Source organism: Liolophura sinensis, chromosome 2 (assembly GCF_032854445.1).
Source record: "Liolophura sinensis isolate JHLJ2023 chromosome 2, CUHK_Ljap_v2, whole genome shotgun sequence".
Lineage (NCBI taxonomy): Eukaryota > Metazoa > Mollusca > Polyplacophora > Chitonida > Chitonidae > Liolophura > Liolophura sinensis.
The window spans coordinates 6,879,427-6,897,101 of record NC_088296.1 but is presented as its reverse complement, the minus strand read 5'-3'; the positions used below and the strand labels follow the sequence as shown (position 1 = coordinate 6,897,101).

The 17,675-nt window shown below is 37.9% G+C and overlaps 1 protein-coding gene across 1 annotated transcript in view; it reads right to left on the bottom strand.

Annotated features, from left to right (window-relative positions):
* The window catches only part of LOC135463068 (talin-1-like), a 128,492-nt gene that overhangs the window by 52,182 nt on the left and 58,635 nt on the right, over nucleotides 1–17,675 (bottom strand). The window contains exons 15-28 of the mRNA XM_064740387.1: nucleotides 14,634–14,774; nucleotides 13,212–13,372; nucleotides 12,500–12,647; nucleotides 12,024–12,128; nucleotides 10,789–10,956; nucleotides 10,060–10,161; nucleotides 9,174–9,287; nucleotides 8,370–8,480; nucleotides 5,363–5,494; nucleotides 4,591–4,719; nucleotides 3,608–3,721; nucleotides 3,127–3,240; nucleotides 2,652–2,786; nucleotides 1,856–1,984 (exon numbers count right to left, since the gene is read on the bottom strand). Coding sequence (XP_064596457.1) covers nucleotides 1,856–1,984; nucleotides 2,652–2,786; nucleotides 3,127–3,240; nucleotides 3,608–3,721; nucleotides 4,591–4,719; nucleotides 5,363–5,494; nucleotides 8,370–8,480; nucleotides 9,174–9,287; nucleotides 10,060–10,161; nucleotides 10,789–10,956; nucleotides 12,024–12,128; nucleotides 12,500–12,647; nucleotides 13,212–13,372; nucleotides 14,634–14,774 — 1,803 coding nt within the window. The remainder of the gene's footprint in view (nucleotides 1–1,855; nucleotides 1,985–2,651; nucleotides 2,787–3,126; nucleotides 3,241–3,607; nucleotides 3,722–4,590; nucleotides 4,720–5,362; nucleotides 5,495–8,369; nucleotides 8,481–9,173; nucleotides 9,288–10,059; nucleotides 10,162–10,788; nucleotides 10,957–12,023; nucleotides 12,129–12,499; nucleotides 12,648–13,211; nucleotides 13,373–14,633; nucleotides 14,775–17,675) is intronic.

The following is a 17,675-nucleotide window of genomic DNA, read 5'->3' as shown; positions in this document are numbered from 1 at the left end:
ATGTGTAATGGCTTACTTGGGGTGTAATGTTCCTCTAGCTATAACATAATATGTTAGACCTGCCGGGTAAATGTGTAATGGCTTACTTGGGGTGTAATGTTCCTCTAGCTATAACATAATATGTTAGACCTGCCGGGTAAATGTGTAATGGCTTACTTGGGGTGAAATGTTGCTCCAGCTATTACATAATATGTTAGACCTGCCGGGTAAATGTGTAATGGCTTACTTGGGGTGAAATGTTGCTCCAGCTATTACATAATATGTTAGACCTGCCAGGTACATGTGTAATGACTTACTTGGGGTGTAATGTTCCTCTAGCTATAACATAATATGTTAGACCTGCCGGGTAAATGTGTAATGGCTTACTTGGGGTGTAATGTTGCTCCAGCTATTACATAATATGTTAGACCTGCCAGGTACATGTGTAATGACTTACTTGGGGTGTAATGTTGCTCCAGCTATAACATAATATGTTAGACCTGCCGGGTAAATGTGTAATGGCTTACTTGGGGTGTAATGTTGCTCCAGCTATTACATAATATGTTAGACCTGCCGGGTAAATGTGTAATGGCTTACTTGGGGTGTAATGTTCCTCTAGCTAACATAATATGTTAGACCTGCCGGGTAAATGTGTAATGGCTTACTTGGGGTGTAATGTTGCTCCAGCTATTACATAATATGTTAGACCTGCCAGGTACATGTGTAATGACTTACTTGGGGTGTAATGTTGCTCCAGCTATAACATAATATGTTAGACCTGCCGGGTAAATGTGTAATGGCTTACTTGGGGTGTAATGTTGCTCCAGCTATTACATAATATGTTAGACCTGCCAGGTACATGTGTAATGACTTACTTGGGGTGTAATGTTGCTCCAGCTATAACATAATATGTTAGACCTGCCGGGTAAATGTGTAATGGCTTACTTGGGGTGTAATGTTCCTCCAGCTATAACATAATATGTTAGACCTGCCGGGTAAATGTGTAATGGCTTACTTGGGGTGTAATGTTGCTCCAGCTATAACATAATATGTTAGACCTGCCGGGTAAATGTGTAATGACTTACTTGGGGTGTAATGTTGCTCCAGCTATTACATAATATGTTAGACCTGCCGGGTAAATGTGTAATGGCTTACTTGGGGTGTAATGTTGCTCCAGCTATTACATAATATGTTAGACCTGCCGGGTAAATGTGTAATGGCTTACTTGGGGTGTAATGTTCCTCTAGCTATAACATAATATGTTAGACCTGCCGGGTAAATGTGTAATGACTTACTTGGGGTGTAATGTTGCTCCAGCTATTACATAATATGTTAGACCTGCCGGGTAAATGTGTAAGGACTTACTTGGGGTGTAATGTTGCTCCAGCTATAACATAATATGTTAGACCTGCCGGGTAAATGTGTAATGGCTTACTTGGGGTGTAATGTTGCTCCAGCTATAACATAATATGTTAGACCTGCTGGGTAAATGTGTAATGGCTTACTTGGGGTGTAATGTTACTATCAATACCATTTTTTGTCACATAAATGAAATTAAAAAATTTTCATTTTAGACTACAGTCCCAAAAAGGCAGAACTGTCCCACGATACTCAAACGAAAACCCACAGGATTTCAAGTTAAACATGGATGTTGCACAATGAGGGTTCTAAGATGGAATTCCACCTTTTTCTGGAGCAAGTTTTTAATAAATCCTACGTGATGTTCACAATGAAATACAGAATCTCATGACTACATATTCGATTTTGTGACTTCCCAAATCTGAAACAAAATATCCAGTCATTCTAGCCCTGAAAATGTAAATCACACTCCAGGAATACATCCTGGTAAATGTTACAATGCGTATATGGGACTTACCGTTTCTCCCGGCAGTGGTATCAGTTTCCCGGCAGCGGCCGTCTGTTTGACCGTATGTACATCTCTGTGGAGTTCATGGAGTTGATCTAAGGCACTGTCAATCTCCAGCGACCCACACGCTTCCTGAGCCTTTAACAATAAACCACATGTAACACCACATGAATCGTATAATTTCGGTGAAAAGACTGTACTAAACATTTCTTTGTTGGGTGAAAATATTTTCGAGGGCCTACACCTCTAATTGAATATTCCTGTTTCCACATGGTAAATCATTTAACTTTCAAAATATTCTCTTACTCTTCTCTCACTATTCAGTACAAACTTTCATTTTATTTTCTGATCCTTTTTTAATCTCATTCTCAGCCGAAAAAAAAATATGCAACTGATCTTACATGTAGAGAAAAAACAGAACAGCTGGAGAAGTCTTAAAAATACACTACCCCAAACTACCTCAAATTTCGCTCACAAAAGTGCATTTTTAGAGGAAAATAAATGTCACAAAATATTCTTTTTGGTGGTGAAACTGACTATTTTCCACTAGAATATCATCCTGTGTTCCCAGCACAGCTCAAAACACCATTCTAAAATCTATAGAGCTCTCCGAATCAGTAAAAATGGGCAATTTTGTGGTCATTGTACATTTACCTTGTACATTTTTGCTGTCTAAACAGAAAATTCACGTCTTTCTGCCCAGCTGTGAAATTTGCCAATTAAACAAATCTAGCCCCAAGTTCAAAATAACAACTGTGGATATGCATAAATGCAAGCTTCCCCAAGGTCAGTTAGAGGTCGTTACCTTGCCGACAGCAGTGCGGAGTTCAGACAGAGCAGAAGACATGGTCTTAATGTCATTGGTCAACTGCGTGAGTACTGCCTGGTCAGCGACGGTTGGCTGGGCAGCATTTGCATTGGCAACCAGGCGACTTCCAGGCTGTACACAAATAAAATTAAAAAAAAAAATATTTATATATATATAAAAATTTTGTTAAAAGAAAAAGACAACAAATACAAATACAGATGGTAGATTTTCTGATTTCCACCAAACAGGTCAACACAATGGAAATATGTGAAATTCAATTTCATTTTAGTACACCTTGGTACCAGCCATAGTAGGGTACCCACCCATAAATTTATTTATGTATTTGATTGGAGTTTTACACCATACTCAATAATATTTCACTTTTGCGATGACAGCCAGCAGTATCATAGGAGACACCCACAGCAAACTTTCTTCACCAGATATTAAGAAATAAAAATCAAAGCGTTGTTACCTGTATGAAGTTCTGGCTGGCGTTAATCAAGTTGAGCTGAGCAACAGCCGAGTCAGAGTTATTACTCATGGCACGGATGCCCTGCACCATGGAGGGGATAAGCTCACTCACGGCCTGTAGGCAAGGAGAAAGAGAGAGAAAATGTGGCGTGAAATTCATATCAGGCAAAACGGAGGTTTAGAGCCAGATTTGCACATTACCAGATAGACTATCAGCTTATCAGAAGTTCCTGAAGTTAAGAAAATATCACTATATCCTGAAAATGTTAATATTCAAAAGTTGTTAGGTCAACTACAGAAATTTTCCCCTGTGAAGCACACTTTATGAAAGACCTAAAAATGATACTTCTGATGCCAAAACTTGATTGTCTGATAAGAAATCAATCCCACTTTACAAAAACACTCATAAGGGGTGACATTATGGTGGAAGGTAAACAGGCAGACCCCAAGGCCATCCGCTTTACATTACTCTGTATGCTTACCCTGCACTGTTCAATAAGGTGCTGCTGGGAGACTGTGTTCCTGTTTGACTTCCCTGCTGTGTTAGAGGAGTTGATCAGTTGAGTAGCAGCAGATGTCGCTTCTTTGGCAGCTTTCTGCAAGCATATAACAACCATACAAATATTTCATTTTCTTTACTTATTTATTGATTTATTTCATTGGTGTTTTACGCCGTGCTCACGAAAATTTCACTTATATGACGGCCGCCGGCATTGTGGTGGGAGGAAACCGAGCACAGCCCTGGGAGAAAACCTTGACTGTCTGCAGGTTGCTGGCAGACCTTCCCACGTACCATTTTTTCACTACACTTTACAGAAACAGTGCTTTATTCAATATTCAACAATATTATAAGAACTGACCAAATGTTAGATATTTAGAACTGATCACAGAATAAATGAATCTGACCTAAAAATTCACACCAAAAAGTGTATTTTAGAGGCAAATGAAGGTCTCAAAATATTACAGTAGGATATATTCTTATCTACATAACCTCAAAACGCCTTTACCAGATGAATAGTACTCAGAAATGCCCAAAATAAGTGATGAAATTTTAGATCCAAGAATGTATCAAAATTATATGCAGTTTAAGTGCTAATATATCAGTACTGTGTCCAGAGGATGTCTCCATTTGTCCTTGTCTTCTCCTAAATATGTCTAATCCTCATTTGCTTTGAACTCTTCTGCTTAAAGATCCTCTATGCCTTCTCAAACCAGACTGGGTGAGACAGAAGATCTTCCAGGCCTTCTCAAACCACATTGGAGGAGACAGAATATCTTCCAGGCCTTCTCAAACCAGACTGGAGGAGACAGAAGATCTTCCAAGCCTTCTCAAACCTGACTGGAGGAGACAGACGAGCTCACAGAAGACTCTTTTTCTAATTCCAGAATCCATAACTGAAGTTTGCCCCAGCTTATGACAGCGTAGATCTATTCAAGAAAGAGTTCTCAGAGTTTCATGACAAACCTCCAGTCTCTTCATCTGTTTTTTCTTCAGGGCATTGCTGGCTGCGGCGTTGGTGGCAGACCTGAGATCAGCTGCAGCCTCTCTCAGGATTTGCTGCTGATGTGAATCATTGGGGTTCATGGCACAACCCTGCAATTTGAAAAACAATAGCGTGTACTTTACTTCTAACCCACATCAGACAAAATACATCTGGTATTTATTGGACAGCAGAGGTCACATGTGGGACATGCATATTCTCGTATCTTGCCGAAACCGAAACCATATGCAACTGTTGGCTAAGTTATTTCCCTTTGCTTAGCTGTGAACACAACGACGATGCTGAAGCGACTTGCTTGTACGCTGGCCTTATGCTCTCAATCAATAGGTCTTGTGCAGAATAAGTTTGTTACACGGTTACTCAGTGACAGGGTATGGAAATATATGGTGTCGGTAACCCTCATATTGGGTGACGTTGACGAATATGGCTTTCAGTGAAGGTTGATAGCCATAAAATACTACACAAATTGTTCAGTGGGTTATGATTTCCCCACTTTCAAGAGAGCAATATTTATGTTATTCAGCCGTCACTGTACAATACTCTATTTATCATAGTTTGATAATATAATGACTTTTTTCGTATTTGAATGCTTTTTTGCTGAAGGTGTTCAGTTGTAGGCCTTCACAGGCTTCAATAATCCACTGGCAACTAGCTGTTGTCTTCCTCCATCCTCTCTTTGCTGAGCTTTATATAAGGCAGCAAACTATGGGTGGAAAAAACATTTATTAGGCTTACCTTAGCAGCTTCGACCATCCTTGCCGTGGCATCAGCCAATTGTTTGGCAGCTGCGAGAAGTCTCCGCTGGATGTCCGAATCTGAGTACGAATCAGCTTGGCCCCTTATAGCATTCACCAAATGTGTGGTTGCCTACAACAACAACACCACCATACAGTTTTTGCCACTGTGTACTGTTCACTAGTGCAACTTGCATGTTTTCAACATTTTCACCACAGGGTCATTTTATTTTCATGAGGGTTTATTGCAGTAAGAAATTATTCAACACCGTGTCATGTTGTCACAAACTGGGTTATAAATGTAAATGCTTTGAAATTTCTCTGCAGAATGTCCATATTACTGTGTGCAACTAAATATTAGCTTTCTCATGCCATATTAATGATTACAAGACAAAATCAGTACATGATAATTTTACCATTTTTACAGCATGTATACCATAGTACAATAATTCAGCAAGCCTTCTAAAAACCATAATTTTTTTGCTCTCACGATGTTAAGCAAAAAAGGAAATCCATGCACGTGTTTCTTTTATGCGATTTTGGTGTCTCCTTATCACAATGAAACATGCTGTAAACACTGTAACACTTCTGTGTTCTGTTTTTTTCGACATTTCCAGCTACTTCTCCATGCATACCCATGATGCAAATGCATCTAGGTGGCCTTCTACAAAACCCTATCATAATGGACAGACAACAATCCAGCAAATAAAACTGTACTACAACATTACTCTGAAACTAAGGCAAAGTGTGGAAACAAAAGAGAAATATATCTAGAAACAGAAAAAAATATAAAATGAAAATATCCAACCTTACTAACTACTGGCAAGCACAGAGACAATTTTAAATTATCCAAATATTTCGCTTATCAATTAACAGAAGCCATTGATTTAACAGGGGATAGTTGGGGGAATCCTAAGTTGTACATGGCATTGAATCTATAAAACCATTAACGAGTACGGGGTACAGAATTATAACAACTACATCCAGAAAAAACAAAAAAAAAAAAAAAAGGTTCAAAATAATCAGAAAGGAGTTCTACAGGATAAAACTAAATCAAACTTAAGTCATGACATAGATAGCATGCACTTAATACTAAAGCCCAGCTGGAATTTTCATTTTAATGAACTCATACAGGTCATACTTTTTCTACATTCATTGTTTTCCCACACAAAATTCTGCATGAAATTCTTTGAATAATACATATCGCATTCGGACATACCAATTCTCTGCAAAGTAATCACCACTGAGACGTCACTGTTTACATATCACAGACACTTGAGCCAAACAAAATCAACTACGATAATGGGCAAATAATAATTAGAAAAAAGCGGAGGTGAGACAAAGGACGAGAACTGTGCCTTCTTGTGTCTTCATTTCACTTTTTACACAAAGGTGTCACATGCTTACCTCGGATAAGGGTTTCTGTAAGGTATAGTTAATTTAAAATCACGATGTGCTGACCCTAGTCAATGCATGGCTTTTGTGCTTGATGTTATAACAGAGTTATGTCCCCTTTGTGCTATGTTGTCCTTGTTGCTTTACAACTGCTTATCCTGTAAATTGGTTTTTAAGGCAACTCACAAGTTCCCTATTTTTGTACATGGGAGCATCCAAACTCACAGAAGAAAAGAAACTCAAAAAGTTAACAATTTGTCCTAAGACTTTACCCCCTCCCCTCACCCCCCCCCCTTTAAAAAAATGCATTTTTAAAGGCAAATAAAAGTAAAAAAAAAAATCACACTTTTCATTGCTGAAACTTACATTTTACCTGTCGTAGGATATAATCCTGCTATCTAAACAAATTAACACACCTTTCTCAGATCAAAAGAACTCTTCTCAGAACTCTCAGAATAAAGTAAAGTCAGGAACTTTGTCACGGACAAATTGTGTCTTTTAATATCTCCAGTATGTTTATATGTAATATCACGTCTGACTTAGCAAGCTAATCCTATTATGATGAAAAGCAAACAAGAACAAGCCACAAAAGGGACGCCAAAATCTGTCCTAACGTCATAACTCAGAAACTCAATGTTCAAATCAAGGTAAATCAATCTAAACTTTGCACAAAAAAAAAAAAACTTCAAGAAAAGAGAACTGATGCTAGCACATGGAGAAGTGTGTTGATGAAAACAGTAAATAAACAAGGTCTTTTATTCTAAACATCACATCTTAGACATAAGCAAAAACGACAGGGGAAAACAATTTGAATACTGATGTAAAATTTAACTCAAACACACACTATAAACTAAATCCACACTAATTAAGGTGTGAATGCAATGATTAAATTTGAAAGTGCATAAAAACAAGTATTTTTAAATCGCTCACATGCAATAAAGGGTAAAACAATCAAGCGGTGTCGCTATCTGTGTTAGCAAAATGTGCAAAAAACATTTCACAAACACCCTTTAACTTCAGGATAAAGCAGTGTGAAAAAAAAAAGATAAAATGAAGAAATCTCCAAGCAAATATGTTATGTCAAGGACACAAATGTGAGCTGCTCAAGCGGTGAATAATAAAACACATATATGTAGAAATGGAAACTCGCACTAACAAGGTCGTATTTCCCCGTGGTAACATTATACTAATTACAATGTTACTTCTAATCATCTGTTTTCTGGCCGATCCCACACTATATTTTGTTCGATTTGTTTAACTGGTTAACTGCTTAACTTTTATGATCATTCTACTTTTGCTAATCCTCACTAATAATGATCCAGATGACACTACAATGTTTTTATCACCCCAAGGTGAATGAAATTAATCTAATATCGTTCCACCTGTAATCACCCAGAATTTGATTCACCCAATTTTTTTACACCTGAGATAAACCTAATTTTATTACATGTGATGTACCCGATTTTATTACACCTGCCTTGAACCAATTTTATTACACCTGCCTTAAGACTGGCTTTTTTTTTACACCTGTGATGAATCTAATTTTGTTACACCTGTGATGAATCTAATTTTGTTACACCTGTGACTTAGACAGTCTTGTCAAAGAAGATTACCTGGGCCAATATGCGAGCCTGCTTGACCATCTCCGGGGCGTCACCCATGCTGCTGAATAGACGGTCAGTGGCGGTCAATATGGTGTCCACTGCCTTCTCATTCTGACCACCCTGAGGAAGAAAAAATGTGCAATAGTGAAAATTCACGTCAATCTTTACAGAAACAAGTTTCCCAGAGGTGTATGCCTCTTTATAAGTTTAATCTACATGTACTGTGATACTTCAACCTTTTTGCTTGTTTGCAAGGTGTTTATTCAAGGATATTCTGAAGGCATTATTCTGTGTACACTGATAAAATCATACTTTCAGTGAAGTCCTGATATTGGCCAATCCAACTAATGCAGTTTTTTCTGTGTGCATAATGCGCAAAATTACACTGAAAGTTGCTCTTTCATATATGAAAAGGCTGAGGAATTACAGGCAGTACACATTTTCTATGCTTCACTTAAATTTTAGAAGTTTTCAAAGCTGTCAATCACAAAAGGGGCTTCAAAATTCTGACCTCAAAACACACATCCGTGAAAAACTGTCTATGGTGGACGTGTAACAATAAAGAAAGCAATCTCTTCATACCTGACCTTGAATTTTCTCCAAAACCATTGATTCAACCAACCCTGTACTACATCAGAAATCTTGTTAACAGGCACTGCTATCAACATGCTAATGTTTGTGCACAAAACCTACATTCCTCACATCTCCCAAAGGGTTAGTTGGCATCAAAGGAGTATCTGATGTACACAATGATTTGAGTTATATTTGACAGCCACTCCATTGTTTCTAAGACTGAGAGTAACCAGCGCTTACCTCCCCTGATCCTGTGCCTTTCTTGATGTGTTGCAGGAGGTCATTAAGAGCTTTCGTCACAGCAGTAGCAGCGCCCCCTAGGTCATGCAGAAGGTGGTCATCGCGACACACAGACTGCCAAATACAAGTGCAGAGGCTCAGGTCAGTGCTAACTGGATTAAAACATTGACTGAGTCAATGACTGATTTTAACTACAGATAATTGGGACTTCTTTGTGGGTGAAGAATGATTTCATGGTTTAATGATTGACTTAAATACCACTCCCCATAAAATATAACAATACACACAGAATAACATTTATCTATTTATATATATATTTGGTTGATGTTCTACGCCGTACTCAGAATATTTCAATTTTCCGACACAGGGCAGAGCCCGGCGGAAACCCATGACCATCTGCATGTTGCTGCCAGACCTTCCCACGCCCGGCCGGAGAAGAAGTCGGCACAGAATAACACGATGTAACACTACACAGTAAGGACAAACATGTAAGGCCATGATAAAGGTGTAACAAATCTGGCCAAAGCTACAGTGTACACCAAACATTTCCACAAGTCTGGCTATTTTTTTTACTTATTTGTCTGGGCTTTAAAAAAAGCTACAACAGAAATTTTTGACAAGAAAAAAAAATCAATTAGGGCAACTGCAACCTAATTTTGACTGTTATTTTTGCTCAGCCTAAACAACCAACTGTCACAAACTTTCAATCTCAAGTGTGCAAATGTTACCGTTCAGAAACCAGTCATAAAATTTATAAAATGGATCGTAGGGTAACTTTTCAAACTTTAGAGATTTCATTTTAACACTATAAACAGAACATATATGAGTCTGATATTTAATGAAAGGCAATAACACCGGCCAACCCAGTCAAATCACACAAGCATACCTGTGCTGCCTCCACAATTCCCTCCACAGCCTTCGCAACAAGTTTGGCCGCCTCTATCAGCTGTTCTTGACATGCCGGATTAGCGATTGTCGGAGTGACCACCTACATAAACAAGATAAATGTGAATTGATCAATGAACAGATTAAATCAGAAATACTGTAATTCTTTATTTATTAGTTTATTTCAGTGGAGTTTTGGGCCACAATCAAGAATATTTCACTTTTGTGACAATTCCATACTATGAGATGTTTCTACATTGAAGAACACATCTAGTTCTTTAAGGCGAGTAGAAAGCATAAAAATGACGCCAAAATCGGATGAAAGGGCATGAAGACTTATTTACTTATGAATTGTATATGCCAGATGCATTTAATCAGATTTACAATAACATTTTCCGATATATTAAAAGTATAAATAAGATCAAAATTCAGATTTAACACATTTGTTAGCTGAAAAGACAAAATTCACGTTGCAAATATATTTGTTAAATCCTCATGTGTTACAGCTTTATTACTCAAAGATAATATAACGTGGTCCCAAATACCCACCATACAAAAATTATTTTCATGTGTCTTTTTCTTTTCAATGAAAAAGAAAAAAAAATATATAGAAAACCACCTTGACAACTAACTTACCGGGCACAGCCTTCTGAACTTCATGTAATTTTTGTGTTTTCTCCACCTTTAAGATCTAAGGTATGCTGAGCTTCTGAATCTAGGTTTTACTCACCTTGGTACAGGCCACTAGCTGAGACGTAGCCAGGGCACAGTTTGTGGCTGAGCTGACCACCTTGTTCTGCTGGGCCTGGTCTTCACAACTTCCTGCCACATTTTTGGCCTTCAGCACCAGAGCAGCAGTAGCATTTGCAACCGCTTTGGCAAGAGCCAACAATGTGTCCTGAAACAGAGTGAATGGTTGATTTATTTATTTATCTATCTATCTGATTGGTGTTTTATGCTGTACTCAAGAATATTTCACTTATACGCCGGCAGCCAGCATTATGGTGGTAAGGAGGAAAGAGTCTTTAGAGCGCATGTAATGTGCCTCCTTGTTGCAGGACGGATTTCCATTGCTCTTTTATCTAGTGCTGCTACACTGAGATACCTTACCAAAGGCAGGTAAGCCGCCCCACCCGAGCGATTATACTGATACAGGTCAACCAGTCGTTGCACTAGTTCACCCTGAACACCAAGCGAGGAAGTTACAACTTTCTCTTTTAAGGTCCTAGCTGTGACAGATTCTCCTTACATTTTACACATGAACAACAGATGAATTTTGCCTACCCTAACTCCTCAACCTTTTCACATAACTTTCAATGCAACTTATGCACATTTTAAGTTGATTTTGGAGACAAAAAATACATGGGCTGTATTGGCCAATATTAGGGCTTTGCAAAAAGTGTAATTTTATTACTCTACACAGAATATTGCCTTCAGAATACGTGCTTGAATAAACACTTTCCAAACATGTGAAAAGGTTGAAGAATAACAGTACCTATTAAAATGTTAAACTGAATCCAAAAACACAAAAACTCATGATTCCTTGTGGTTTAATGACATACTCAGGAATTTTTCACTTCTGCCATAAATATTAGTTTCATAAGTGAAGGAATCTGGAGTGCCAGGGGTAAAAACCACAGGAACCTGAAGCGCCATGGGTGAAAACCCCAGGCCCCTAGCCCAATTACTGATGAACTTTCTTTCCCCTGAAGCCCTGAGTACACAGCTCAAAGCTACCCTAATTCTTAATATTTAGGGCAGATATTAGCAGTGCTGAAAGCCAAATGTTACACTTCTCATATAGCTTTTTGGAAAAGTAAACAAATGAATATGTTGTTTATTAGATGGGCAAACCATGTGAGAAAAGAAAAACTAAATATTCCTGCTGCAATAAATGTATAGTGGCTAAAAAGCGCAGACCAGGTGTCCCAAAAATTACAGGAATTATAGTGTGTGTTATCTTACCTGGAAGGCTTTGTCCAGTTCCTCGTCCGTTTCGCCCACACCTTTCATCACATCCTGGCTGGCCTCGCCCACCTTACTGGCAGCAGCCAGCAGATTCTGGCGAGGCTGTAACAACACAAGCATACAGGCAGTTAGTAACAGGTTTCAAATACGGTTCACTTGTGGTGTATCAGTAATTGCTGTTTTAGCAGTTTTTATTCCAATGGAAATGTGAGCTTTGAGAGTCACCAACCTGCCTCTGTGTAAGTTATGTGACACGCGTTCAGTTGACCAATGAAAATTTGGACTTGTATTTTTTATCGTACAGAGCATTGACTAGATAGCATGGATTATGTCCCTTTTCACTCCTATCCGAAAAACATGGGGCCTTTGCCACTCCTGCACTGAAAGTAGAGCGTGGGACTGCAGCATGTTCAAACTTTGACTGACTGCTTGTTGTTGTTGCAATCCTCAAGAATTTGTTCAAGATATTATACCTCTTTGGACCCAGGTTGTGCAGCATCGAGCAGATCAGAGAAAGCCCCAGCCAATCTCCGTGCAGCGTCAAGAAGACGACCTTTGTCATCTTCTTGGAGAGCAGCCAACATCTTGACATCATGGCTGAACTCTCCCAGGTTGGAAGCACTGAAAGAAATCAGAGACATTTTCATCGAAATATCTTGACAAAATAATACATATTTTACTTAATATGAACTTTCTTAATACAGATGAATGGTTCAAACTGCCTCATTTCTGAAAGTTATCGTTTGAACAAGCCTTTTCATGTGTTCGAACAGTTGTGGGCTGGCTTGGTGTGGATTTTAAATCAGTTCACGTTTCGTCAACAAAACCACAATATTTACCCTAAACCACCTCTTTTTCACCACTGAATCACCATTTTGCTGTAGGAGATATAGTACAGAATGCTGATTCTAAGTGAAAAATCATTTAAAGTTAAATTTAATACAAATCTCATATGATGTTTTCACTATCGTAGTCATCAATATAGCACTCACCAACGAGTGCTACACTGATGAAAGGGTTCATGGAATTACAGGTGATTTACTGTATTTTGTTTTGAAACTTTTCAATTGCTGTTGTCCCAGACTCGAACTTTGGATTTGTCAGCATCAAAAACAACAAACTACTCCCCCCCCCCACCCCAACACAACAAACGTCACAGATTCAACCAACCAATCAGGTACTCACATTGTATTCACTGCAGCACCGACAGCGTTATAGTCTGTTTCATCAGGACCACCAGAGGTCAAGGTCACAATCTGGGCCGTGGCTGCAGACATGGCAGACACCTGGGAGCTGACCTTCTGCTTAGAGAGGTCAAGCTGGTCTTCTTTCCACTTCTTTGAAGCCTAAAGCCATAATTTACCTTTATTAAATATTCATTCATAACTATTTTGTTATCATCGTTTTATAATACACTTCAAATACCTGTCCATTTGGTTCAAAGGGTCAAAGAAGACATGCTGATTGGTTAATCAAATGTGACATACCTAAAATTGTTGTAAATGGAAACAGATTGTCATTAAAGTCTTTGATCTTATTTGATTTGATTGGTGATTTACATCGTACTCAACAATATTTCACTTGTACGACAGCGGCCAGCATTATGGTGGAAGGAAACAGAGCAGAGGTCGGGGAAACCCACGACCATTCACAGGTTGCTGGCAGACCTTTCCACGTTCGGTCGGAGAGGAAGCCAGCATGAGCTGGACGTGAACTCACAGCGACCACATTGGTGAGAGGCTCCTGGGGCATTACACTGCGCTACTGTGAAGTCTTTGATTTTTTTTTTTCTTGATTGGTGTTTTACGCCGTACTCAAGAATATTTCACTTATACGATGGCTTCTTTGAAGCCTAAAGCCATAATTTACCTTTATTAAATATTCATTCATAACTATTTTATTATCATCGTTTTATAATACACTTCTAATACCTGTCCATTTGGTTCAAAGGGTCAAAGAAGACATGCTGATTGGTTAATCAAATGTGACATACCTAAAATTGTTGTAAATGGAAACAGATTGTCATTAAAGTCTTTGATCTTATTTGATTTGATTGGTGATTTACATCGTACTCAACAATATTTCACTTGTACGACAGCGGCCAGCATTATGGTGGAAGGAAACAGAGCAGAGGTCGGGGAAACCCACGACCATTCACAGGTTGCTGGCAGACCTTTCCACGTTCGGTCGGAGAGGAAGCCAGCATGAGCTGGACGTGAACTCACAGCGACCACATTGGTGAGAGGCTCCTGGGGCATTACACTGCGCTACTGTGAAGTCTTTGATTTTTTTTTTTCTTGATTGGTGTTTTACGCCGTACTCAAGAATATTTCACTTATACGATGGCGGCCAGCATTATGGTGGGTGGAAACCGGGCAGAGCCCAGAGGAAACCCACGACCACCGCAGGTTGCTGACAGACCTTCCCACATACGGTGAAGTCTTTGAAACAAATCAAGAAATGCCCAATGACTGATGTAAACCAATCATAACAAGTATCACACTAGTACAAATGTAGAAACAAAGTGATATTTGTCCAATTTATCGCAAAATTTCTTAATTTCCTCAGATTATACGTTGATTTATTCCATCAATCTATTAATCTCACTGGATCTGATCCCAAGGGAGGTAACTCCATCCTTGTGTTAAGATCATTTTCTGCCTTTCCAATAGCACCTTTCCCATCCTCAATAGTGATGAGCAGCGCCCTCTGGGCTTGGGTTAATTCATACTGCTGGATATTATGAGCCTGTAAGATTATGAAAAGAAGGTAAACTATGAGCATGAGAATACAAGGTAATGGGACATGGTAAAACTACTGGACTTATTACATGCGCTAAAACTCTGAAAACTAAAACTGAACTATTTGGGAAAAAAATTGTGATCGAAGAAGATTTAAGTTAAGATGGGGGAAATAAAGTGCTTTGAAATAAAGGAAAGTTGAAATAGAAAATAGTACATAAGGAAACAAATCAAACTTTGAAACCAAAAAAAAAAAACACTTATGTTCGAGCATCTGGGTTGTTACAAAAACTTAAAAAAACATGAATGGATAAGAAAGAAATGAAGGGTAACAAAAATTCAAAGCAAAAACTGAAGGCAGTAAACTAAATATTTACACCTACTATCAACACATCACCATGTGAATAATTGAAATGAATGTACAGAGAAAAGCCTAAAACAGAATACAGTTATGTCAAGTATTTTGCACACTTAAAATCATGTTTAAAAAAAAAACGCAATATACAAAAAGCTGCCCAAAGAAACACCACACAGCCTAGCTAAATATTAACACAGAAAATACACCGAGTTCACAGCAAACCAGGCATGAATTTGCCATGCACTTGGATTGTATGAGGCAAGAGATATACATGTAGTGCTGTAAGCTCAGAACTTTGTGTTAGCTGTCATGAAAATACTTGTCACATGTACAGGACTTCTTTCGTTATTAAGTGCTAATTTCATGTAATTCTTGTTATTTAAACAACTGCCTTGTTTTCAGAAGGTTGATGGCAGAAGTCTGCAGATTTCCACTGACCTTTCGATTGATTCATTTATTTTATTTGCCTGGTGTTTTACGCTGTACTTTAGAATATTTCACTTGTATCACGGCGGCCAGCATTACGGACCCTGGATCTTTGTAAGCTGTAGTGCTGCAAGCTAAGAACTTTGTGTCAGCTGACATGAAAACACAATCTTTTCTGGAAAGGACATTCATATACTTGTAAGTTGTTACATGTATTATTTAACAGTTTAGAATAAAGCTGGACCAACCCTCAGCAACCTTTCAGTGTGAATCTTGCTACATGTATTTACGCGATTGTCTCATTTTCAAGTGGCGTACTTGGATAGGTTTAAATCAGCAACTTTGCATGGGTCTTAATATCTGTGTACAGTGCAAGTACCCTAAAGGTTTTCCACAAAGGAACTGTTCAAACTTTAATGAACGCTTCACCTGTATTATCAGATATAAATGTCACTATTGTCTTTCAGATCTTCAATACCTGGTTTAAGAAAATTAATGCCTAGATTCAACATTTGGAGGTGTTTTCAGTCTGCATTACCTAATAAGAATGTGAAATCTGTCATTAGCAGAGCTCTTGAGGCCCTATGACTTAACACCAGTGAAGTTTGGCAAAACTTGAATCCCAAGAAAGAGTTAAAAAAAAAAAAGGATCCATCAGAAATAAAGGACAGGTTTGTATCAAAGGACGCAATATAGAAGATGAAGTCAATGAAACAGCCTTCAGAGAAAGAGTAAGACAGTATTGCTCTAATTCAAAATTAATTAAACGGGCACGTACAAATTCCTCACTATCGATAAAGGTTTAACATCATCAAACCCAATCTGATAAAAGCCACACAACACAGAAAAGAATGCAGATCTATAAAGCTAATAGGTGCAATGAAACAGAGTAAGTTGGTAGCTATATTGTAGCTATATACATAATACCATAATCATATAATACACAATGCATGCAAGAACTACATTCCTCACCATACATGTAAACAGGGCGTTCTGTCAGAAAATTCCATACTTTTTGCTTTTTAGAGAAATGCACTGCCAAATTACGCTTGAGTTTTTGAGAATTTGGTGAAATTTCATGACAGAGAACCCAAGAAAATTTCTGTTAATGAAACACTTGAAGTTCACGCTGCTACCTCTTGAAAGCTCAATATGACATTTAATTCACTCAGAATGAACAATACATTCAAACTTCATTAAAAAAGACAACCCACGTCAAGATATGTACTATGATGCATGAACACATGTGCAATTACAGAAGCATCAATGTAACACAGCCTTAGGCACTGCGCGATCTTTGGGATACACACGTGTATTTAAATTAAAATTAAAATCTAATCTGATGATACCTTGATACAACACGGTTTCATTTTATGAACTGGCTACATCAACATATTTGCTCATTTTTCTACCATGACCCTATCCTTCCTCATGAAATTCTGCTTTTCAGAGCATTAATTCTGTTACTTTTTTTTATACCAAATATTTTCCTCCCTAGAAATCATACTTTGTTCTCAATATACAATTCTACTTTTTAATTCTATAACTTTCTTTTATAAATCAAATTTAACTCATTCTCTACATAAACGATATTTCTTTATTTACGTGTATGTCCCCACTGCTTTATTTACAACATTGCACTTGTCAGCAAACCACAATTTCTCAATTTTTTTACACTAAAATTTAAATTAATCCTGATATATTTTGTTTGTTTCTTATTTTTTTGGTTGCAAATCTATACTGCAACTGTAACTTTTTTTACTATGCTATCATTCCTCCTACAGGAGATTTTTAAAAAAATTCTTATCTCTGTTGCAAATGCACTGTGCCCCACATGACTTCCCTATTACTGCTGTATAAATAGATTTATGGCCTATTGCACCTGTAACTTCCCTATTACTGTTGTACAACTAAACTTGGGGCATATTGCGCTTGTAACTTCCCTATTACTGTTGTATAACTAAACTTGGGGCATATTGCGCTTGTAACTTCCCTATTACTGTTGTATAACTAGACTTGAGGCATATTGCACTTGTAACTTCCCTATTATTCCAGTATAAATAGATTTATTTGTTGATTTATTTGGTTGGTTTTTAATGTCACACTCAAGAATATGCAGAATAA